Source organism: Chamaea fasciata, unplaced genomic scaffold (assembly GCF_029207755.1).
Source record: "Chamaea fasciata isolate MVZ Bird 193981 ecotype frontalis unplaced genomic scaffold, bChaFas1.0.hap1 SCAF_5, whole genome shotgun sequence".
In the NCBI taxonomy this organism is placed as follows: domain Eukaryota; kingdom Metazoa; phylum Chordata; class Aves; order Passeriformes; family Sylviidae; genus Chamaea; species Chamaea fasciata.
The window spans coordinates 14,757,767-14,784,453 of record NW_027094090.1 but is presented as its reverse complement, the minus strand read 5'-3'; the positions used below and the strand labels follow the sequence as shown (position 1 = coordinate 14,784,453).

General features: G+C 40.5%; 1 protein-coding gene across 7 annotated transcripts in view; it reads right to left on the bottom strand.

Moving 5' to 3' along the window:
• Positions 1–25,317, bottom strand: part of KIF21A (kinesin family member 21A) — an 87,436-nt gene extending 62,119 nt beyond the window's left edge. For 3 of the 7 annotated variants that reach the window (XM_066182920.1, XM_066182921.1, XM_066182917.1), the window contains exon 1: positions 25,077–25,316. In XM_066182920.1, the coding sequence (XP_066039017.1) occupies positions 25,077–25,120 (44 nt within the window). In that variant the 5' untranslated portion in view covers positions 25,121–25,316. Of the gene's footprint in view, positions 1–25,076 lie in introns of all 7 variants that reach the window. The other 4 variants (XM_066182922.1, XM_066182916.1, XM_066182918.1 and 1 more) reach the window with 2 other exon arrangements.
• Between the last annotated feature and the right edge of the window lie 1,370 nt (positions 25,318–26,687).

The window sequence follows — 26,687 nt, the reverse complement described above, 5'->3', positions numbered from 1 at the left end:
CAGAGATAGATCATGATCGCATCAGGTTTGAATCTTCCCCCAAAAGAGATGCGCAGACAAGAAACCTTCATCACCCAGTCTGAGATCTCCTTAAGGGATACTCATGCTCTGAAGTCTATACAGCTCTCTTGGTAAGTTTGCCATGAAGCTAATGTGATGTCCTCAATGAGTAAGCATGAGATTCCTCCCCTTCAGCCTGATTTCTGGCCACTTACAGTGTGAGTGCATCACCCAAACCTCAAGACCCTTAGTCTTATTATTTGCACTGAATGTGTGGTCCAGCAAACAGAAATCCTCATGCAAGTCAAATTCTGCCCCAGCACTGCCTATAGGAACTTGCCCTCCTTCTCCATCCCACACATGAATTGGAAAAGTGATTTTTTCCTTTCTGCTTACAGCCAAACATTTTCCACTCTCACGTCTTAATGTGGTCACTTCTGTCAGCAAAGCAGGCAGCACCCACACTTTGAAAATGTGAAAGAGTTCATTCTGGTCATCTCTCCTTGCCCAGCCTGTGGTCTGGCAGTCTGCCACTGAGATTTTTCTCCAGGACCAATTTGACTTCACCCATTTTGTCTTCTAAATGGCCCCACCTCACCTGTTTTGCAGGCTACTCTCTTAATTGCAGACAATCAGGTGTTTTCTACCTATTTCCAATCACATCTCCTTAGATGTGGCAACTTCCCAAACAACATTTTGCTTTACATCCTTCCCTCTCCTCCTCTCCAAAGTAGGAATACACCCAATTCTTGTTTACGTGTACTTCGCAGCACCTCCAGGCCACACACATGAAACTTAATCCCCTAAATCTCTCCTGCCTCAGCACACTGGGACAAGTTGTCAAATTAGGGAGTGCTAAAACCAGCCAGCGGTTGCACAGTAATGCACTGTATTGTACTGGAACTAATCCCTCAGCAGAACAGAGGCACAATGTCTCTGCTAAAAGTATTGTCAGCCAGAACAGGCTCAGATAATACAGTTCAGGGACTACAGTCATCATCAGGCCAATACCCTGTTATGCAAGACATCAGACTTCACAGAATTGATTCCTGTTTAAACTAGATAACATCATATCTCTTCGAAAAGCATCCTAAGTTTACTTCTAGGGATGAAAAATTGTCCCAGTGATCTAAATATATATTATTTACATAATTAACTACATGCACTTATAAGGGTGTATATATACATACACACACCCCTTTTCAGCTACTAGACAATTCATCTCTGTGCCTGTTTCTTTAAAAACTTTTCCATTATTTAATTTTACCCTAGCAATCTCTAACCATCTGTGATCACGTCACCCCTTAATCTCATTTCATGTACTAAGCAAAGACAGTGATTTTTTTAATTTGCATCTCCATGAGAAGAAATGTAAACTCTAAAAAAAGGTAATAATCAAAGTGTTTACCATATGCCTTCTCAGCACCTCTACGGAATAGCAATAAGCACACTAGAACTTCTAAGAGTGATCTAAAAAGGGCAAAGAATCAAATTATTCTCGTTTTACAGAAAGCAAAGCAGAAAAAAAAATCATAGGTTAATCTTTCAGACTGCAATGACTATCCAGAAGCTCTGTGTTGGAAAGAAAAGATTACTCTGAAGCCTCATATAAAATTCTTTTTCATTAAAAAGGCTCTGTGGAGAAAGGGCTCTTTTCACCTTGCTCAGAAAAGCATAAATTCAAACTACGTGCTATGTTGAGCAGGAAACAACCTGTAAACCCAGGGCTCTCCAATACTTCTCTTACTACACTAAGCCTATTAAATTTTAAACAATTAAGCTTCACATGTGGATATATGAAATATTAAATCCAGAAACCCCTAATAAAATACTTAGTGAAGCACAGCAGGCAATATGAACTGGGAAACAGACAAAAACTGCCCGAAACCAGAAAAAAACAGCTTCCAACTCTTACTTCAGCATCAGAATTCCCTCATCTTACTACTCCCTTAAATTTACACTCATCAAATCACTCCCATTAAACTCCCAGGGAGGAGGCAGGGAGTAAAAAAAGCTAAACAGGTTTCATCTCAAAGACACCCGATACTTAGGCTTGCATAAACTTTTCAGCATTTTTGCTTGCACACACTGGAATCTTGCTCTGTGATAAGCAACACTTTCAGATGAGACCTCCACTATAATGTCTAAATTCATTCATCTGAACTACCCCTCTCAACAAGCTTTAAGGATACAAAAAGATTTGGCATATGAGAAACTCCAGGTTTATCTCCTGTTAACAGCAGAAAGGGTGCAGGAACAAATCTTTAGGCTCATAGCAGCAACCATCATCGACAGAGAGTTTCTGAATAGTGGCATCACTAATAACATAACTCCATATTAACAGTATCAATCACCAGCATTACATGTACTGGTATCAAGACGGAAAAATAGACATGCAATTACAGACATACAAATTACAGTGACCACACCAGACAGGGCTCAGCAGCTGAGGCACTCAGCCACCCAGCACACGGCCAAGTCTTTCCCCCTGCCATGCGTCAGCTCCCACCCCAGGAACCTGCTTCACCCTGTGCCAGGGGCCCAGCCACACAGCAGACAGCCAGCCAGGGCAAGGAGCACTACCTTGCTGTGACTGGAACTCCATCACTCTTAGCTAACATTTGGGCACTGCTCCCATTGGTGTTTCTCTAAAGCTGCCATGGTCTAGACTGAGCCCAGTGCTGCCAGCAGGTGTGTGTGCCTGGAGCCCACAGAAGACAGGCAGAGCCCAGGGATTACTCAGCCTAAACTTCCACCTCCTGGCAAGCACAAAAAAAAAATGCAGTAAGGACCATGGCAAAAGCTTAAACAGTATCTACGTAGTCCAGATTTTACTTCAAAGTCTTATTAAGATACTGATAAAAAGGTATTAGCATCCCTTCAAACCATGTGTAGCCATTATTATGACCATTAAGCCTTAACTTAAAACATTCAGCAAAATCAGTCACTAAATTACCAAATGGGCTCTGAGGTATTACATTTTCAATCACTAACTTACTGTAATGTAAACAAAAAAAAATGCTATTCAAAAACATATGCAGAAAATATTTTGTTCCAGTGCTGCAGACTGTCACTTCCAGTTTGTATTTAATGAGAAAGCAACAAATGGGAAACTAGAACAAAATTAAATTGAGGAAATACACCACTGCCATAATTAAATTTGTCCCATTCTCCCACATGCTCAAACTCTACCTCTTCAATTTTATTTTTTTTATTTTTACTGACAAATTTAATTCCATGAAACAATTACCCTTTTCAGTAGCCTGAATCTGGTCAGCTCCCATAGCCATTAGCTGTTCATGCTGGAGGATGACATTGGCAGTGCCAGGCTGAGGCAGTTTCAGAGGCTGCAGCTCTGCCTTGGTTCCTGAAGAGCCATACAATAGCTGTATCTCCGGGCAGCCGCCAGGGCCAGAACACAGTTTAGCACTGTGATTTCAGATTAATTCTGTGCAATTCTGTAACAGCCTAGCAGGCTGTGCAACACAGATGGCATCCTCACACTGGCAGGCACAGCCCCACACTTTTGCTAAAAAAAGGAAACACAGAGGGGAAATACCCAGGCCTACTCTGACATAATTCCTATTGCTCCACATGCTGCCTTCCTCACACCACCCCCACAGGAGGGCTAGCAGATCCTCCAGAACATCTAGAAGACCTCCAACATCTTTCTTGATAACATGAATGAATGCATCCACACAAACCTTCTTTGGGTGGTTTTATTGTGAAATAACTTACTCGCTAGTGAGCAAAGAAATACACAGCTTTTGAGGAAAAATTGACTTTTGAGAGAGAGAAAGGACAACTGTATTGAAGGGTTTGTACTGGCCTTGGTTATTTCTTGTTCGAGACAAGGTCATCTCTGATGGAAAAGCTGCACTACCATAAGCTTCCACATGCCTGCCAAGCACAGGGCTGGCACACCTCCAGATCCAAGTGCAGTTTGAGTAGAACTAAACAGAAGTGCCTTTTCCAAAGGCAAACAGATTTTTTTTTTTACATTGTTCTACTGTGCTACTTGCCTTGGTTTTCTTAACATCTATTGTTATACGTGTCACCCCCTCAGAAAGGTAGGAGAGAGACAACAACACCGTATCTTAGATAAAATGAGAGTTAAGCAAATGCAGCAAAGTATAACTTATGAACTAAGACTTGAAGTATTTATGGTTTATGAGCATGAAATAAAAGAAGGAGTCAGACTTTCTAAAAGTAAAACTCTAAATTTATTTCTTACCATACAGGAATGCAGGCACACCTGTATGGTGCAATGAAGTGGCAGAATAGAGACCTCGGTCACAGCAATCAGAGGGTCAAACATGCTTCAGTGCTGAAAGGGTCAAAGGCACTCTGGTGCTGAAAGGGACTGCAGTCACCTGATCTCCACGTAGCTGATTAGCCCGAAGCAAGTGCCTCTCCCCATTAGGGAGCATGAACAAGTCATTCTCCAGAGTAAGAAGCAAAAGTAAGTATTTCTGCTGCACAGTGAAACACAGCATTTAGCTGTACTACAGTGTGACCGGCATTAGCCCAAGGTCTGGACACCACGCTGTATGGAACACGTGAAATAAACATACACTGAAACAAACAGGCCACTCACTAGCTACCTCTCCTTTAAGGATTAACTCGGAAAATATACTCCCTGAGAATCTTCATCACCTTTAAAATAAGAGGGGGTAAAAAAGGAACTCCAGAAGGTGCTAGGTCATTTCAATTTTTACTTGAGAGGTAGCTTCCAGTCTTAGAAAGCCCTATGTACACTTTCAGCTTTTTGAATGCTTACACTGCACTTGTGGACATCACCCCACAGCCGGCAGAATAGCAGAGACATCCCAAATACTTGGTTCAGAAATGAACAACAGGTTTCTTCCCCAGGTGGTCTGGGAACCTAACATTTCCAAAAGGCCAATCAGAAACCAAAGAAATGTCTTCAGAACCAATGCAAGAAATCAAGGGAAACTGTAACCCAGACATTTACCCCAAGGAAGCAGAACCATCTGTGGCTATGGGTTTGGATGGCTGCTCCATATCACTAAAACTGTAGTTTACCAGAAGGTTCAACCAATCTGCAATTTGATGGCTGTGCTTCACATATATTTATATACCAAGTCCAATATCCACAAAGCAAATGAAAGACAGTACTGCCTTTAAACTGCATAATAAATCTGTCTCTCTTATAATCACTGCACTTGATTCTTGTAAGTTAAAGGATTCTATTGAAAAATATATTTTAGCTTTTGTGACTATCAAGCTCATGCTTAGAAGTATGAAACACCATCTTCATTTCACTGGTGGTGTTTTACTAGCACTAACAATAATGAAGACTAGGATAGATTACTACTGTGAAAAATTCATGGCAACCTGATGATTACAACACAAAGAACACAGAGGTCACAAATTCAAGAGAAAAGGAAAAAGAAAGGTCTTTTGGTGTGTCCCCAGATCAGTGTGTACAACCACAGCTCTCATGGATACAAAGAGGCCAATTAAGCCAGCAAGTATATCCTTCTGAGGGTAAGGATTCATCAAGAAAGCAATTCTACACACAAAAGAATGAGAGTAGACACCCTATATTTCTTTTGCAAATTATGGAGGATTTTTTTCCTCCAAAATATAGCTTTAACGCAAAACTCCACAGCCTTCATCATTCCTGCTGTGGGGCTCGCAGCTGTAAGGAGTGGCTGAGTCACACTGCTGGGGTAAAGCTTACCAGAGCCTGGTACTAATTATGTAACAAGGGCAGCATCAGGAAAAGGAATACACTTCCTGTAGCAACTTGCTGCAGTACGACTGAATGCTTGACAGTGCTTACATGTGCTAAGCAAATACCATTATAAGCAAATTCAGATGAAAACAAAACAAAAAAAAAGTTTAAGGAAGGCTTTCTGAAGAGTGCACAGCCCAGCAGCTTAGTATCCCTGAGCCAGGATAACAAGTGCTGCCAGTATCTTAGAGACACTTTGCTTCCAGAAATTTTAGCGTAAGAATTCAGCTGACAAAGCAATGTACTGTCAAAAGTCATGTAGTGAATATAGGCTATCCAACCAAACAAACCACCGTAGTCACTGCTGCTTTACCAAGCTACAGAATAACACTTATTTAGGTCCAAGGGGAAAAATGGGAAAGAATTAAAACCAAAACAAACAAAAACCTAAACGAAGCCAAAAAAAAAAGTCCAACAACAAACATCCACAACACCATCAAACATCACCAAACCACAAAACCACTGTCTGAGTACCTCCAAACTTAAATCCAATCACATTTAGAGCTCAGGGATTTTGAGATAATTTGGGTCTCTTGTATGCCAGCAACCAATCAGCCCAACATATCCAAATATACCAAGCTGGTAAAAAGAACATCGGTCAACAAAAATGTGGTTGGTGTCAACTCTTTTTAGAAAGCACATTTGCAACTAACATTTAACTACCAGAGTCAAATTTTACTAGAAGCACAGTTTTGTGAGACAGCTGGTTTCAAAAACATTGCCAGCAGCATCCTTACATCAACAAATGACCAATAATGCTCACATAAAGGCACAGAAATGACAGTGAATTTCTGGCTCAAAAATTGAAAATTCCTTCTTGCAGAGCAATAATATTATTTTTGCACACCCTCACATACAAAAAAGGTTTATCTATCAAGTCAAATGAATAACTTAAAAATACAATTATTTAATGCAATTAAGTGAAATATTTGAAGGATAAGTACATACATTCATGAACTTCCTCACATTACAACTTATCCTTGATTTCTTAAAGGCATTGATAAATACCACAAACATATTCAGGAATAAGCAAGAAAAAAAGTGTTTCTTCACTACAGAAAAATAATTTTTTGAATAGAGCCAAGAACTGATCTAATGCAAGGCTATCCACAGAACCAAAAAATTGTCAGACATGCCAATACTGGGCTACATTCAATTTCTTCCTCGTCAGTCAAATGTATGTCTGTTCTCAAAGTTCACTACTTCTCCCAAACAGCCTAGTTTTTAAAAATAGGTACTCTGTTATTTTTTTAACAAAGTTAAAAGGGTTTGCTATGTCTGCAGCAAAGAAGAACTCTTAATTGCCTCTTTTATCCAGATTTCCTTTTTAAACACCCACACATATTCACTTCTGCTCCCAGCTCATAGTTATAGTACACAAATTATTACATGTTCATGGCAAGACTACTGTAGGTCTGAAAGCTGTTTTCATTTCTTTTCCCTCCATAAAGGAACACTGTCTTCCCAGCTGTATATTCTCAAGCTCAGGGTAATTGGTTGCTTTATACCTCTGAGCCACAAGTCCAATAATTACACTTCACCAACTCAAAACAAACACAAAGTTACCAACATACCTACAGGTAAAGCTACAAGCCACTTCATAAGTAATTTTAAATTAAATAATAAAACAAAAGAACAGAAGGGTCAGATCAGTTTAAAAAAACTACAAGTTGTCATTAATCATTACTGGAATGATTGCTTAGCTAACACTACTAAAATAACCAGAAACTTCACAATGGGACAAGACAGCTAAAATCAGTGTTTCAACAATCCCAGCTGAATAGTGCCTTCACTCTGTTAACTTTCAAAGCAACATTCCTGGAACAAAAACCACTGTATGACTTTTCTGCCACGCCTTCAAAAAAAAAAAAAAAATCAACACAAAAAACCATGTTGTATCCATAACACCCGATACACCAAGTTCCAAAGCAAACTGCAGAAAATTTCTTCATATTTATTGTTGACTGTTTCTAATGAACAGAAGTTGCTCTGTTCCAGAACAGAAGGTAGACTGTTCAAGCAGTGACTGAAAGCTCTGAGCTGGTAAATCCTAACCCTGAAGTAAGGAAAAATAACTCACTTGCTTTATTTAGTACTGTCTGTTTTCAAACTTGCAAAACAGAAAGAAACAATGTTATCCACCTTCTCCAGTCACACTGTTTCAGCTACACATTGTTTTATGTCTGAATGTCAATCCTTATATTTAATTCTTTTCTTCATGTCTATTCATTCTAATTTGCAAGGCTGCAAAATCATTCACATCAGCAGCAACAGCATCAAACAGATATTTTTCCATCCTCCTGTTCCTATGCAATGACACTGTATTAAGCTGCATTCTATATCTGACTACCTTGTTACTCTTTCTTGGCTTGAAAAATTTAACTAAAATCAGGACAGTACAGGAAACTACACTAAAAATTCAGTAGGTAGCATTTTCCCCACAATGACCCATGCTTCAAATGGATTGCTCAGCACGATGCTGGACGCTCTTTTTCTGAAAGCGCTTCAGGCAAATACAAACTGTCAATCCCCAAACTCTCCCCCACCCTTCCTCCATTCTTCAATCCCTGCCAAAGCTGAGAAGTTTGCAAGTCTCTCTGTACTGATCCTAAACAACACTCTCCATGAAGTTTCCACCAGGTGCAAACTTAGGTTATCTATAGGCCATAATCTTTTGTTCAGCTAAATGCAGGCTGACTTTCAGATGTCATAGAGAGGGGACAGGGAAAAAAATTGTTCGCAAGAGAGTATTTAGCATTTATATGGAATACCAGTGGAAAGCTGAAATAACTGGAGCTTAAGTAACACAAGAAGTCAAAAGAATCTGATTTATCACAGTTGACTGGTGAAGTAAGTTCAGAGTTGGTACTGCTGTAACAGGACCTCATTCAACATCATCTCTGCACGAAATCCACAGGAATCAGGAACCTCTCAGGAAAGCCAGTTTCCACAGAAAAATTCAAATCCCAAAGCTAGAAGAAAGAGAGCTCTCCTCTGCAACAACACTTGTGCTTAGGGCTGAGCTGCTGCCATTTCACATGCTCAGCCTTTCACTGAGTCCAGAAGGGCTTATATGACACTATATAAATAGTGCCTACAATATCCAATATATCACTAGAGACTTTAACCTAATAGAAAGTGAAAGAGAATGCTTTGCTACCTCATCAGGAAGGCACGGGCTGGTTTCATATTCTTCACTTATGATAATATATTAAAATAGAAAAAACTGTGATTTTGTAACTGTTTAGCTTCCACACTAGGGCAGGTAGGAACTCCTTGTTGCCTAGGCTAAACAAATTCAGTGTGGAAATCACTGTGGAAATACAGTCAATTCTCCTGGTTTAATTGCTACTGGCATGCAGACCTTGCTGCATTAGCAAGCTTACAGTTTGGAATTACCACTAGTATTAATACTGGTACATTTCACCAAAATATTAGCTCCAGGACAGAGCACATCCATGAAACAAGGGCACTCTGGTTATGCACCACAATGTAAACTGACAGCTGCACAGGACTCATGGCATACACTCTGAATAAAGTTTATAAAGAACCAACTACTTTCTTGCTACTTACACCTGCTTTAGACAACCATTATCTATGCTGGCCTAACAGCAAGGCTAAATACGTTCTGCTTCATGTCCTAGCTGTAGGCTTAATTTTTCATTACAGCTCAGGTTCCCTGGTAAGATTACAAATCCAACCAGAAATTCAAAACTATTGATGTAAAGTCACTTCACAAAAACAAACAAAACAACCACCCAAAAAAACCCCCCAAAAAACCATAAAACATTATGCAGCAGGGTAGTTCACACAAATTGAAAGCAACTATCTCCATTTTACATCACAGGCCTGGGAGGCTCTGACTCCATTTCTGGAACAGTTCTCTGCTGTGAGCAGTTGCTGGCCTGGGCACTGCCCTGCCAGTCTCCCTCAGCTCCAGTGCACACAAAGCAGCAACACCTGATCCTGGGATCATTTCTGTCTGCTGAATGCTTGGCCACAGCTCCTTGGGGACATAAGGTAAAGTCTGTCCTAACAAGCTGCTTCAAGGTCAAAACCCATTTCTTTTGCCTTGACTCAATTAAATCAGCTCCTCCTGGCAACTAATACTTCTAAATCAGGCATCTCCCAGCTGCTCTCAGAAATCATCAATGCAAATCACTTGCGGTTTGTCTGCATCAGAGTTCATAGTCCCTCATACACTGGAGGCAGCACAGATGCTTTCAAATTAAATATTCATATATTAACTGTTTCAAATTGCCTTACAAATTTAAGTTTATGGTAACTGCCTTGCTGTAGTCCTGATCTGTAAACCAACTCAGATGGTTACAGACCTGCCACAAAATTTGTGACCAAGCATCTCATTCCTCCAAGCACTTAACCTTAGAAAACAGAAGAGCTGCTTTGGCTTAAATGAGACCTCAGAGGACAATGCATGAAGGGAGTGCTCAAAGGTTTTCCAGGAGCTAAGAAGGAACTTCACCAGGAAATCGAAAACTATACAATGAGTTAATACAAAATAGTGCGTTAATGGCATACTGGTAGTGCCTCAAGGCCAGGGAGGGTATTACACTAAGGCTTATTTAAAGCTTTCATAGTAAATCACACATTTATGAAAAGCTACAGACAGATATATCTCTATAAAAGTCCATAACTTTACAGCTGTTTCAGATAGTTTTCCTCACCAGCACCATGAAGCCAGAGGACTAGATATTAGCACAAGCTACAGACTCTGCATTGCCAACTGCTATAAATCAGGCAGCTGCCTCCCAACACCTCTGACTTCCACTCCATGGCTGCATTCAGCTTCAACCACTTACTACCCTTGGGGAGGAAAAGAGGAGGAAAAGAGGAAGAACATCATTCCACAATAACAAAGCTCTGGAGTTTTGGCCAACCTTGTTTCCACTTAAAAGAACTTTTCTTAGCACTACAGACAACATTTGAGGGATAGAGAAAAGAGGTAAAAGGCCATTTATTCCAGCATATACTATGGTACCAGATATTTAGAAAGAAAAATGGAATATTTAGACAAAACTTGCTAAGCTAACTGGTGTTCTACAGAAATTGTCAGCAAGTATTAAAAAAGTCCTAAGAGGGTGTCAATAGATCAATACTTTTTTCCCTGAAATTTACATATTTCTCCAAAACAGGTAAATATTTTTTCTAAGACAATCTCCTTTTACAATTTGTGTCAAAGAGAGAAAACTCTGAGCTGTTTAAAATTTTAATATTTTGCAACATCATGCTATCCAAACTGTTACTTGTGTGTTTTAAGGGATTTCACCAGTGAATCTGAAGAAAAGCTAAGGCAAGAAAGACAGCAAAGAAGGCTCTCTCAGCTTTTTAAAAGTTTTTTAAATAAAATACTGTCAGGATTGGGTATTGGTGGAGGTTTTTTGTTATTGTTTATGGGTTTTTTTTTTTTTCAAGAAACAGCTAAGCAGATACTATGACCTTAGGATCCTCCCAGAAAAGTTTTGTTTTCTCCCTCGTTTCAACTATAGACTTTGCCTACCCATGCCTTATCACTTGACTTTTGTTTACATAGAAATACAGAACTCTGTCATCAAATGAAGTCCAACTGTAATGCAGCCCTTACGTAAGCTCCATCACATGAATAATTAGCAAGGCATAGAAAACTACAAATAGCTTATTTCCCAACTCTACTTACGATTAGAGTTAACCATTTCTAGACCACTGAATTAAGGATCAGTGGCTGAAAAATGGGAACAAGATAAATTGAAACTGTGAGAAAGACAGCACAGGAAGCAGGATTACCTAGCACAAATGAAAGGAAAAGATTTCTTTGACTCAGCATTTGAGGTCAGGACTTGGCTTTACTTCAAATACAATCATGTTTTTAACAGAACACAAAATTAGAGTCTCAATCAAATCTAGTTGATTAGTGTTACACAATATGTCATTAAGTGTCAGAATGGACAGAAAATTTACACAACCTTTTGTGTCTTTCCTATACCACCATCTTAATCTCAAGGTATCACAGAGTTTTCAGTTCAGAGAAACAAGACTTCAGCCCTCTGCTCTCTGGCAGCCATTGCAATGCATTAAGTTGTTTATCTCTGATCTGCAGCAGTGGTGTTGGCAGAGGGGTCTTGCAACAGCAGCAAAAATGGAGCAACACAAAGACTCGGCAGCCAAAAAAATAGTCCAACAGTGACACTCCACCTAAAAATTGCTGACAAAGTAGAAACTACTTCAGTAGCTCTAGCAGCTCTTGCTGGGACTTAAAAAAAAAAAACCCAAACAACAAAAACAAATAAACAAACCCCACACCACAATGAAATCTGGTATGTGTAGTCCTTTGTTACCTACCTTAGCTAACAATTTGAACTAACTAGACCAAGACTCAAGCGTGAACAAAACAGGCAAAAAAACCCCCTTTCCTTTTTAAAAGAAAAAGCCCTACACCCCACAAGAGAGCTGCTTGTGTAATCCGTAGTTCTCCTCTAATTTTTGCATCAGACACAAGCACTGAACTGAGCAAGTCAAGTATGCAATGGCACACAACAAGGATATCCAGAAAGACTCATGCATTAGATGAAACAATTTCTGGCTGTCTTTGAACCTTAGCTGTGGAGGACTAAAAGGAGAGCTTTGAATGTCCATTTCTTTTGGAAACAAAACTTCTCATTTATTTCCAAAGTAATTCAAGGTATACCATAGCTTCATGCTCCAATCATACCTAGATCAATAAGCAATAGAAGTCTCCTCAGCACTGAATGAATACTCAGAAGATGTGTTCATTGTTACTTCAACACCAGAGCTGACCCTATAAACAGCAGTGGACCTCTGTGTATCTTAACCCTGTATTGAAGAAAAATACCCAAAACAAGTCACACAGATTATTTAATTATTCCCAGTCTTGGAAGTGAAGTGGCCAGTGTCCCTTAACCATGCAAAAGCTCAGCCTGGCACCTAAGCAAGGACCCATAAAAGGTCTACAGCATCACCCACCCTGACATATAGTAGTATATCCAGAGGATTCCCAGTGCTGGTAACAGCTGCAGCAGAGAGACCCCTTGAACACAAAAGTATCTCCTACATTTTATTTTTTATTGTCAGAATAGAAAAATAACATGATACCAATTGAAGTTACTTGTGAGCCAAGGAGAGTACCTCACACACATCTGCTGTGCTGGAGTGACCACCCCCTCTACACCAATGAGGTGGCAAAACAGGAGAGCAACCATCACTACAGCAGTGCAGTACATGGTAAGCATCCTGTCCCAGTGAATGTTCCCCTGGACAGACACACGGCCTTGAACTAAGGAAGTTTTCTTAAGGTGAAAACTGCATGTATAAATTATAGAATACATATCTAAAAGGAGCAGTTATAGTTGCCCAGCTAGACTACAATTAGTCATATTTCCTTGACATATCTGATAAAATTTGGAAGTCAATAGCATCTCCTAGCTACAGTCTGAGAAATCAAAAGCATATAAATTCAAGAGACTCAGATATGAGCTTTGAAGCGTTTTATTCAGTCTACCAATACATTCCTCTGTTTTAAACAGATTGAACTTCAACCAGACAACTCTTACACATACTAGGCAGATATCCAGCAATACAAACCAAACTGAACGTGAACTTTGCCCAGTGCTCCACATGCATTTTATGAATACACAAATCTAAATAAATAAGTCAAGTTTAAAAATTCGTTTTTCAACCACAAGACAAAAACTGATAATGCACAAATTATAATTAATTTCCAAAGAGTCATAAGAAACAACTCCAAGGTAATCAATGCTTTGGGCTGTATTCACAAGAGTTACCACATGCTTCATGTGATAAACCACTGACTATTGTACACATTTCTTTCCACCTTACAGAAGATACTGTCTGAACAAGCCAGAAGAACTAAAAGAATGAAACGTGAACTGTCACAGTACAGGACAGGAAAAGAGAATATTCCATGAGATGGCTGAGGGGAGCACACCTGAAAAGCAAAGAAACATTAAACAATGATGGAGGGTAATTATTCCCATCAGTCAGCTCAGTCAAAACAATGAGTAAGCTTAAATTGTGGCAGAGAAAATGCAGACAGGTGAGCACCACATATTCCTGCTGGGGATAAAAAAGGGAGACTGTTAGCTCAAATTGAATCACACTCCAAATGCTGTAACAGTTGCAATATTGCATTTACCATGAAACAGTCTTCAAAACAGGTAGGAGTGGGTCATACGAGGAGAATGAATAGACTTTACACAGAGAGAGTATAGAAACCATGCAAACAAACAACAAAAGCCTCCAGTACTTCACACTTCTCCAGTACCTCATGTGTTGTATGCTTACAACACATTATCTCCTAATAGTAGCCCTATCACCAGCACCACTGGATGACTGCCAGTCTGCTCTACCATATTCAGAACACAGCTGGAGAAGAGGCTGCACCCCCTTTGCTGAAGGTGACCCCCACATCTCATGTTTCCAATAGATCATAGGCACAAAGCTCTTCAGTATCTTCTTGGCTTCCAGGCCTTGTCTCCTCTCTTTCAGTGCAGAAGAGAAGACTACGAAGACAAAAGGCCCAAGCTCATTTCTGAGGCTCACATTGGGAAGATGAGAGGAACTGGTCATAAAACAAAGAAAGATTTCCCAACTTGGCATAAGGAAGAAATCTAACCATCAAAAATTGGAACAGTCAAGTAATGGTTGCCCAGAGACATTGATGAATCTTTATCTCAGAGGTTTTTCCTAGACCCAACTTTAGACAGAGCCTTGCAAAACCTCACCTGAATTTAGTTTTGACACTGCTTTGCTGGATCAGATGACCTCCTGAGGTACCTTCAAACCTGGATTAGTCTAAGCTTACCCTTCCAAATCAGTAAGGCTTTACTGTTCACGTGGACATGTCTGTGAACACATTCTGACATTTGAATGGGATCATTCAATTGTGCTGAATTCAGGCCCTGGCACCCTACATGCATCTTCACAGAATTACAGACAATGGGGGTGGAAAAAAACCTGGGAATGTCAGAGTTTATTCACCCATTCTACCTTTCTGGACCAAAGTACTACCAATTAATCCAAAATCTTCCTAGCAGTTACCGGTCTGAACCGTTTTGAAGAGATTCCTGTATGGACAATTTCACATCTCCATAGACAAAACACAGGTTTAGTTCCCTCCCTAGTCTATTCATTCCACAATATCCATCTTTCCAATGGAAAAATATTTTCTCCCCCCTTTTACTCTTCTTACTGAACCTTAAATCTACTACATTTTATTGACTTCACCTTGAGCATGAAGAGCATTTTATTCCCTTCCACTCTGTACTCGACTCTTGGTATTTTAGGATGAGTCTCTTACAAATCTTCACTCCTCATATCTGACACTAAACTAGTCACACTTTCTAGACAAAGAGCCCTTTCCCTCCTCTTTTCAATTCCTCTTAGTCAGTCCACATTTTTCATGAGTAGCAGGACCCAAAACCTACCACTAAACATCAGTAGTACTGAACAAAAAAAGGACTTCTTGCACCTTCGTAAAGACTTCAGTTTCTCTACACACTGAGTTTCTCCTTTTGCTAGAATACAACACTGCCATTCCATGCTTATGAATAATGTGTACATTGCTTGAACATTTGCCTACAGCAGCAGAGAGTGCATCAGCCCTTTGTTTTTAATCAAGTACCTTCCAAGATGTACGTCAACAACATTCTACACAAGTTCCCCCTTCCCAAAGGGGCATTTCCACACTCAGCAGTTGTGAGAGTTTGAAATCAACAGAAGCATGGGCCAGCTGGCATGGGCCAGCCCTGTTCTTGGGGATGCAAGCATAGAACAAAGCACTTTCATTTGAAGTTCTCAGCTGTACAAAGTTTCTTGGAGGTCCTTTTACAACTTTGACAAGCCTAAGATTCCTCTTCAGGGCCTATCAGGGCTATATTTGCTGACATTTAGAGAACAATGAAAAGTCCATCTGTTCCTACAAGCTTTGCTAACAACAACAATGAAATAGATCTACAGCTATGTTTTAAAACGCAGAGCCAAGATAGTGGGTTGACCAGTCAACGTAGATCATTTTGAAGACTGTGTGAGGAAGACAAAGAAAGAGAGAAAAAAAAAAAAAAAAAAAGACATGCAAAAACCAAAAAACTGAAACAATGAATCAAACAAACCAAGATTTAAAAACCCCAAAGACACAAAGACCCCCCAAGAGCAAATTCAATTCAACCCCAATTCAAACAAAACCCCTTTGGGAGTACAAAAAAAAAAAAAAAGGACATTTAGTTATACTAATGTTTAACTGTCAAATAGTTTACTTGCAAATACCAATTCAGTCCCAGCTCTCATCTCATTTTCAGAGCTTACTGAACACCAATCCACTTTTGCTGAACTCAGAGTTCTGCTTCTAAAGATCAGAATGGCAATTTTATTGTTCCTGAGTGATGGGCTGACTGATCAGATTAGACAGAAGCATAAGCTGCACTCTAAGTGATACAGATTGAACAGGTGGCCTTGCCTCTGACCTACAGACTCTTCAAACACAAATAGAATCCTCCTCGTTTCGATCACCTCTACAAAATCTGCATTCAGATACTCAGTCATCCTTAACCCAACACAAAAATATTTTTCTGGTCTTCAATGCGTTTCAAACAGCTTGCTCATACACACATCAGCCTTTCCCAAATATAGCAGTCACTCACATGCATGATAGTTTTAACAAAAAAAAAAAAAAAAGAAAAGAAAATACAGATGTTTAAATGGTATCAACATCTATAGTCTGCAAAGTAATAAATATAGATAATAATTTTAAGGAAAAAATTCAAAGGCTTTACTTAAAATTAAAGATTAGACTTCAAAAAGAATGCATTTGAGACTAGGGAGTGAAATAAACCTTACCTGGACAACTTATGCAGAGCGACAACTAAAGCAGTGTATGGTTTGCTTAGCAGGTTAAAAAAAAAAAAAAAAAAAGAGCAGTCAGCTACTTCCTCCAGATCAAAGTGTCTGGTACAGACATAAGTTTTTCACTCTTCACAGAAATGAGCAAAGAGGAGAGGGAGAAACAAAGCCATATATAGAATCTTTAATTGTAAGACTTTTCATAGAAGGTAATAACTAACTCAGGTGTTTGGGTAGAGTTGGTTTTCTCACGATATTACATCATGTATTATTTATATCGTATTTACTTTGAAGCTACATCTTTGGCCTGAGGATCTTATGACATAATCCTAAAATGACAATAAACAAAGTGCCAGGGGAGCATGGGGAAAGAAAAGCAGGAAAAGAATATTAAGAAAAAGACAAAAGCTTACTCATATTCTCACACAGGTGGAAATGGGTACACAGGGATAGTGTCCTGTGAAAGAAATCAAACACAAACTAAGAGGCACTACTGCAGTTGGTAATCAATACTACTGAGAGAGTGATTAGCAACTCTAAGACTTAGGATAATGAGCTACTCAAAATGACACAAAAGGTCTCCGGACTCATCTCCCAATTAGTCCCATGCTTAAGGGAAAAAATGTCCAAAATGAATGCTAAGGATTACTGACTTTGAAAAACAAAGTTAATTAGGTAAGCATTTTGAATAAAATATATACATACATCCTAAGTCAGTCTACCTTTCTATCACTTTATTCCAAGAAGTCTCACACACAATGTGGTACCAAATACTTAAAGCAATCCAGATATGCCACTTTCTACATTTTATGCAATATTAGACGTTTTACTATCATGAGAAATTTCCTAGCAAACATGTTAGATACCCCAAAATTACACAAGACTATATTTCATCAATTGCAATATATTTCTAGAGGATAAACTCGTCTTTTGTGCTTTACCCTACTATCAACAATCTGCAGAACTTCTTAAACAGCATTACTAACAAGTCCTGTATTTAATAGTTTCTTGACTGACATTAGTACTTCACAGCTATGCAGCTTTCCAGCTTAATATGTCACCTTAAATTTGTTTTAGCCATATTAAGCAAAGGATAACTAACAATTAGAAATGGAAGGAAAAACCAGCTCATTGAAAAAATACACAGCCTAAAGATAATAACCAAGAGGTTGGAGAATTGACTCAAGATGCGGAATACCTTTCTTCAAGGTTGCAGATGAGATCAGACCCAACAAACAGAGAAACCCGTTTGATCAAACTCTTCCATTATCAAAAGAGAACACAGGAGAAAAGATAAAGTGTCAGACTTTGAGATGTCTCACAAAAGGGAAACATTTTCTGTCTAGTCCTATTATTGGTAACATTCCATGTGTTCAGCTCTGGTACTTGAACTGGTAATGCTATAGCATGCTACAGTCCTTTTAATCACCCTGAAAATACTAATTTACTCATGCTTTTACAGGATCAGTTATGCTAAACACAAAGGAAAAGGAAAATAAGAATCTTTCAAAGCTACGCTATCCAAGAGGAAGCATTTGAAGAAACCTGGAGTATTTGAGAGATAGTATGGAAAGATTACATTAAATCTACAATGTCCTGCAAAGAGGCAGTTATTTGCTAACCAACTGAACTATGCAGAGTTCCTATAGCAGCATAAATGCAAGAGCCAACAGTGAGACACTAATTTACCTGGACAACAAATCCTTTAGTCCATTTTTAAATTCAACAATGGAAGTGCACTATTCAATTTGAATGTGTATAAATTGCTCTGTATAGTAGAATAATCATAACCTTTTACTAAGGTCATGTTGCTCTCAGCTTTCTGTGTTGAAGCTCCAAAGCAAACAGGCTCAAGGAATAAGTCATCCATTTTTGTTAGGTAGACTTAAAGATGCAAAGATGGTTAAAGGGTGCATTGTCCCAGCGAGCATTTGTCAAGTGATTTGAAGAAAAAAAAAATCCTTACATAGAAAAATAATTATTCCAGCAGCGGCAAACTCTACCAAATCTGCTGAGGATACTACTAGAACAAAGGAACAGATGGTACTCGCTCCTCACTCTTTATTTCCATTCAGGTTCCATTCAGGAAATATTTTATGCTAATCATTCATAAGCTCTGAATCAGCAGGTTTTCACATTTTAGAATACATTTTGAACGTTTTGTTTCTCTATGCATCAAACTCACTGTGACACTAACCTTATCTTTTCAATATTCTCTATTTGTATCTTGTTGCCATAATAAACACATCAAACAAGACCATTTTTGAAAACTAAGGCATCATTTCTCCCCTTACACTGGAGCAGATATATTTCACTAGGGAAAAGTGCAAATCAACACAAACCTAAAAAAAAAACCCACCCAAAAACCAAACAAAAGAAAAAAAAAAAAAACATCCCACAAGGAAGAACAGGAAGAAAATGAACAAAGATTTAAAATTATTCAAGAGAAGAGAAACAGAGCACAATAAAAAGGCACAGCTCATGCAGTTACTCTTGCTAGACTTGTTCAGATCTGGTTTGATTTCTAATTAAACTTTCTTGTTCACCAGTTCAAATGACACTTCTTGAAAGTGTTTTACATGGAAAGAATATTAGCACAACAAAAAAATCCCTACCCACCACAGATATTTAGTATTCTGCTGTATTTTCCTTAAAATAAAAAAAAAGCACCTAAAGTTGCTTGATTTCACCAGCAGTAGTCAGGCAACAGAACATGATAGCAAGAATTCCAACGGCCATCTTTGAGTGGGCAGCAAGGGCAATCTATAAAAGGCTTAAAGCAAATCAAGGGAAAGCAGAGGGAGGGAGCAGGACTCTCCTGATCCCATGCACAAGGGTCATTCTACTGCTACAGAAGAATTTACAGATGTCACACAGTAACCCTGACAATGTGAAGCCCTGAGTTCAGTAATAAAAGAATGTCTAAGCCAACAGATCACAAGGAGTAAAGAAAACACCATTAAATGGAAATTAGTGACAAGCTCAATGTTTTTTTCAAAGCCAAGTAAACTTTCAAGTCCTCTACAAACTTTGGGAAGGGACAACTTAAAAATATAATTCATCCAAAAGCGTGAGCAGACTGCCGAGGTACACCACTCATTGCTTTTTTTTCTTCCTAAATTCAAGATACCCATCTTTTGGCAAGGAAAACATGGCATTAATGGAAAGGTCCGAGAAGGATTTCTTTCCCCTCCATCCAAGAATGAGTTTGTGTTTACAACACAAGTGGTGAAAAGGGAAGTTTATTTCCTAGAAAGCAAGATCACAGATTTCAGCCTGCCCCAAGCAATATCAGTAACGGGTGATTGAGTCAGATATTATGAAACCAGAATTAATTCAGCAGCAGATGGTGCCGTGTCTTTTCTTCAGCTAAAATGCAAAACATACCAGTGGGGTAAAGTTTCAGAGAAGGACAAGGGGATGTTTGTTTAAGTCAGAGAGCAAAGAAAAACATCAAAACTAACAAAAAGATATGCAACAGGAGCTTTCGAAAACAAGAATTTCTTTTCTGGCTTTCCTTTAACAGACTCCGTGCAGAAGAGTTATTTCCCAACACCTTGCTATTTAATACTGTTGGTAATTCCCCTCTCATTAGGTGGGACATTCTTCTGTTCTTACAGACTGCTAAACTTCATTAGCACAGTTACATATTCTCCCAAAAAAAAAAAAAAAAACACTTTTACAACAGCTGATTACAGATGGGTAATAATTACTGTCTATTAAAATAAAAAGTTTGGTCCATTTTAAGGAACCAATGGATAGTACTGTAGTCTATTGCTGTTGTTTATCTACCTACAGAATAATTTATGAGAATGCTTAGCACTGTATGGGAAGCATGAAACGAGTATCTCCAGAGCTCATAATATATACCACAGTATAATGTCCATTCATCTGCCATCTGAGGATCTATTTATGGTGGGAAGCTTAAGCACACCTGTAACTGTTTGCACAACAGCAACCCTAGAAAGAAAATCAATCTCAGCTGCCATCAAAGTGCTTCAAAACACACTGTCTAAAAAAGACAGCTCCTTTCACTCAGTTCCTTCTTTCCTAGTGTATCACACAGTAGCTCGATCTAGCACAGAGGAAAACAACCTCACTAGAAAAGCTTTAAAAGAAAATGCTTAAAAAGAAGAATGCAAAAATGTGGAAAGGTAGAGGCAGGCATGACAACAAACAGCAGATTCCATATGGGGAGGAAAAAACCCCACACAGAAGCTAGTGAAGTAGAAAAAAAAAACCCTACATAAGACAACCAACTGATCAACAGTTCAAGAACTGGGGGTATGAAAAGAATTGCATAAAGTTGCAATGGATGAACATATCCCAATTGCCAAATCAAAAGACAACATTGTATCCTAACACCATGCCACATTAAGCTTTAGTTGCAAAAAGCTCTAATCTCCACTAACCTGCATTAGTAACCAATGAGTTCTCCCAGCATACTTCATCTCCCTTTTGGAAAACCAGAAACAGAAGCCATGTGGTTCTAATTCATCAGCTGCACTTATTACTTCTACTGTTACTAAAAACGTTTACCAGTAGAACCATTGCATTTTGCACATAGCTTCCATACTATGGCAAACATCAACATTTCCCTTTCGTGAAACAGTGTCACTACATATCGCAGACACCCAAGGTGAGTATGAAAAGGAACTTTTTTAGTCATCTCAAGGTAGAACTGGGTGCCCAGATCCCAGAGCCTCTCTAAACATGTGAGGAGGAGAGTAGCAACATTCCTGTTCTTCACTTGAGGGATGAAACAAAGCAGATGTCAATCACAGGAGATGAAGCAGTACCAGTGAGGCACTTCTGCCAAAGCAGGGAAGAGGGCAAATCGACACAGACATACCTAGGATGGTGAAAAGTAGAAACTTTCACTCCGTTCTTAACAGCTTTAAACATGCCTCATCAGAAAACATAATCCCCTGAAGCTTCTTTCTGTTCTGCCCATTAACACAGTTTCAACTGGCCTCCACCTTTCACAAGAACATGCCCAATGCCAAAGCTCTTCAGTTTCACCAACTGGTACTTCATGTTTTTTTATTGTCTACTCCACCTGAGGTGTCACCCAAGCATGTCAGAGCAGCCATCTCCTCTTGACTACTGGTCAGCTTGTACAGCAATGCATCTTTTCACAGTGTACTTATTTTTTCTTCTGTTTTAATACAGCATCTCTAACAAATCAACACTGAAGCTTATCATCTATACATCCAGGGCCTCCACTGACTCAGAGCAGATGAAGGCCATCTTTCACCTTTGAAGGGTAGAAGACAGACATTTCCTTCCATGTTCTACAATGTTATTTGGATCCTGTTATGGAGAAGACATAACAGACATCCTTCCATGCTTTATCAAGTACAGTCCTCCATATAAGACTTTGGTTAGACCTATCCAAACATTACCATCCTCCAAAAGCTCCTTCGTTCAATACATATCCAAAAATGCAACTTCGTCTTCTTAGATCACCACTGCTAGAACATCCTAACAGCATGGCCCTGAGCCACATGGAGCAAGGACAGGCACTAACTGTTGGAGCCATATCAATTCATGTGACCCAGCTCAGGTCTAGTTGGTGAAAGGGTAAAAGTAACTGCACACTTCTGAGTGCAGTGACCCCATCCAGCCCCTTCCACGGGTCATACAACAGCTCTAAAGTGCAGTAACAGACCTAGACTGCTGGCTGTTGATCTAAATCTTAGGTGAGAACTTCATCTACTGAATGTGCCAGAAGCCTACACACTGTATTATGCTGGTGGACACCACTAAAGTGGCAAGAGACAAGAATTAGAAACTATAATCTACATCCTTTTGTGAACTTGAAACAGTTGCCTATGATGCTGATAACATTCCATAGCCCTCTTGTCAAAAGTTAGTCTTCATATGTTGAAAAGACACTTTAAAAAGCAAGATAGAAATTTTAAACTTTTAAAAATGATAGTTTTTCACATTTAAAAGAAAGTTCTCTAATTAGATGACTGTTTTCTATCATGGGGACTCTCTATCTGAAAACAGACACACAGTCACACAGAAAGCAAAGCTCTTTGCCAAAGTTGCACACCATCACCCACAAAGTCCACAAGTCTTCCAGTGGTGGGTGACTAGAGAAAAATGTTTTCTTAAATGGGGAATTTAACATTAGTTACTGGATTATCTGCCAAACTATTTTCAGCTTTCATGCTTCACTAAACCGGAGCTCATCAGTCACAAACCCATTATTACACTGAAGAAAATGGGGAGCAATTAGCATACAAGATGACAGCTTAAAGCTGGTGCTAATTGGAAAGAATGAAGTATTTTTCATTCCTGCTGGATACAATTAGGTGAGACAACCAGGTTCTGGAAAAACAATTTGCTAAACAATTTCAGTGATGTCTACTCTGTAACCTATGTTTAAAGTCTAAGCAAATTCATGCCTTTGCAGTATATCTTACAACCATGGGGGCTGCAAACTAAAAGCTGGTCCAGCTGTAGAGCAAGCCTTGTTCAGAAACATACATACACACAAAACACAACGACTAATTCATAACAACTGTGGAGATCATCAATGAACTAAGCTGAAGAGCAAAACCAAGAAGGAAACAGAATGTAATAGTCATAATGCACGGTACAGCATGGCACTAATACACACCGAGATGCAGAATCAGTTGAATTACAGGACTGCACAAAATATACAATCTGAAATAAAAGAAAACCATCTACAAAGAGCTACTGGTGCAAAAATAATTACTGTGCATGCTTTTGTTCATGAATGCTAAAGAGAGAGGGGGAAATCTGGTAGATGAATAGTTAATTTGCCAAAAGGAAGAAAGCAGACAGGAGGAAAAATGCAGTCCTTCATTATGAGTGAACTGCACTCAGGCACAAAATGTTAGTTAGACAATCACAGTGCAGAAATATACCTTATAACATTAGGGATTTGTTGTCAAGAACTACAGCTGGGTAACTTCAATTTACTTCTACAAATTCTTTACCATGTATTACTCCTAATCTATTCATCACACACCTACAATTATAAATGTATTTCTACCAGTAGGTTTTTTATTTAACTCCAAGCTGCAACAAACCTCTGTTTTCATAAATGAACTTCTACATCACTATTTATTTTGGCTCAGTATATATTTAATATTTTCTTCAAATGAAATGAGAGCAGTCTGTAAACCTGTAACACACCCTATTTTTATGATCACACCTATCTCATATTTTCCTCTTTAAAAATACAGCCTAATTATGCTTTAGAATAGTACCTCCCTGAACATTATGTGAAAAATGCTTCAACAGGAGCACTCACAAAAGCATCTCTCCCAACAGAAAATGCTGCTGCAATCCGACTTTAATGAACAACTGCAGCATACACCCCATGTTACCATGCAGGGGTGGTGCTTCTCTGTTTACTGAAAATGTTATGGCACCGCTCCCCCTACACCATGCGCCAACAGTAGCACGCAGTAACATCACTTATTTCTACATTCTTCAGCGAAAACAAAACAACAACAAAAAACCCTCAGAAATCACCCTTTTTATCTTCCTGAACAACCCTTGAATTCTCTAACACAAGACTGTCCAAGGACCCACTGAAACAAACAGACCTTCCATTAAGGTCTGATTTCTTGTGTGGTAATACTCCAAGTGTGCCAGTATAAAAAAACTTCTTCAAAGTAAAGAAATAAATCAACAGACAGTATCACAACTAAACCCCAAATATTGACCTACATAGACATAAACAGACATAAATATATGCACACATACATGTATTTCTCCTCATGCTTCAATCATGTAAAGACATCTTGAAAAATGAAGAATCCACGGGCTAAACTGAAAGCCCTTCAAACAATAAAATAGTATTTTCACATAGAAAACCGAGAAGAGACAAGAGCTCACTAATGAACAGCAGATTTTTATCTCTGATTAAAGAGCAATTTGAATTAACTGATGTTTTAAAATTATTTAAGCTCCCCTCCCATCATGACTTCTACACACACCTAATTCCTATGTACTGTGAGCAGCCTTATGGGAGTCCATCCCTCTGGTATGTGAGGTTAGACACAGCCTCCGCGGGATAAAAGCCTTTATCTTTCTAAAAATATCAGTGTGCCAGGATCCACTCTCGTAAAGCTCCGTGATGCACCGCCACAGTCCAGGGGCTGCTCTGCTTCCATGAGTAAGCACTAGCAGCACCGGGCTATAATTAGTTGGAGTATTTTTAGGGTCACTGCTCAAAATTAGAGAGAAATTACTGAGAAAGACCTCAGAATGGTGGGGGGTTTCCCCCTCTCCTTCGGCTATTTCCTACTGCAGTGAGGAAAAAGAGGCTCGGCAGGCGCCGAGGAGAGGCGATCCCCTCTCTGCAGGGAAGATGTGCCTGGTGCTGTCCCCGGGCGGGTGGGCGCTGGGAACCCGCCGCGGCCCCGCCGCCCGCACCCGGCCCGCAGGAGCCGCCGCTTACCTGACCGCCACCCGCACCGAGCTCTCGTCCGGGCCGGCCGACATGGTGCTGGGGGCGAGGGGCGGCCACGGCCCCGCCGGGAGCTCCGCCGGGCCGCGGAGGAGGTGGGCGCACTGCTGCGGCTCCCCCCTCACCTCCTCCTCCTGCTCCGAAACCTCCGCTCTCCAGCCATTTTAGGTGACTGAATGAATAGGTAGGAACCGCGGCAGGGCAGGGACGTTCGCACCGCTCCTCCTTCTCCTCCTCCCGCCCGCCCCGCTCCGGCCCGGCCCTTCCAGCGCCTGGGCGGGGAGCGCTGTCAGTCAGCCACCGGCGGGCCGAGCCACGGCCCTGGTCAGCGGCCCCCGCCCCGGCGGGCCCGGCGCCTCCGCCCGCTGCAGCCGCAGTGCGTCACGGCCCCGCCCCGGGCAGCCGCCAGCGCCGGGAGACGGCGGGTGTGCGGCGCTGTGCTCTCGGCACACAGCACAGGGACACCGCCTCCTCTGCGCGGAACCCCTTCTCCACATACCCCTTCACACACAGCCTGACGCGCCGTCTTTCCACGCACACCTGTTCTCTGTGTGGATGGATACACGCTCCTCGTGTTTGCCTTTCCACACGCACACACTCGGTGCCTGCCCCCGTGAACACAGAGCTCTTCTCACCCGTGGAGGCTCAGCACACACGCGCCCTGCCCGCGCACGCCGCTGGCAGCTATGGGCTCCTTGGAGGTGCCCGGCTCGCAGGTGCCCTTTCCCGTGGCTCACACGGGCACACGCGTGGCGCTGGCAGCCCGGGCTCCACACGCACAGCTCGCCCCCACGCACCTCTCCACTCGCGCTATCAGCACCCACGGCTCTTGCCCACGCAACGCACAAGGGCTCTGCACTCCGCTTCCAAGGCCTCCCTCCGGGGAAAGAGGGGCTTATCCCGCTGTCTGCGCTGGGTCGTTTGCCCTTGGGCATGTTTCCCTTTCCCAGGCAGGAATGAGATGTCCTCATTTCTCTTCTGGCCCTGAGTGGTCCTCCTGACCCTTGCACCCGTGGGAGCACGCAGTTCTCCCACCTTTCTGGCGGTACTGGCAGGATTGTTTGCCGAAGCTGCTCCAGCCAAGCATCTCTGTTCTCACTTCGCTAATGAAATGCCTGGCTTTGAGCTGGAAACCGAGTGGGCGGATGACACTAATTTTTGATGCAAATAGTATCCCTGCCAGGAAAGAAGCCTGATTATTTTGCCCAAAACAATTCACATTCCTAAGGAAGATTTTCCATCAGAATAGGCCCGGGTTTGAATTTGTAATGATATGCTAAAAACCTTGCAGTTCTAGTTGTTTTGCTTCTGATAGTGAAGGTTGATCATGCCCAGGCTCCAGCCTCTTTCAAAGATAGGCAGGTGAGATCTCCTCAGCCGGATGGGGCCTCTAGCCATAGCCCTAAATCTTTCAAAAGTCTCTCCTTCTCACCAGAAATCCACTGTGTTATTGTTGATCTGCCTGTTTCTCATAGTTATTTTCTATAATTTTCTGTTTTTCTTTACTTACTAAGAAATTGGATTGTTTCTAGAAAATGGCCCACTTGGAAGTTGCTATACAAAAAGATGGTCTCCTATCTTTTGAATTACACAGCACCAGTA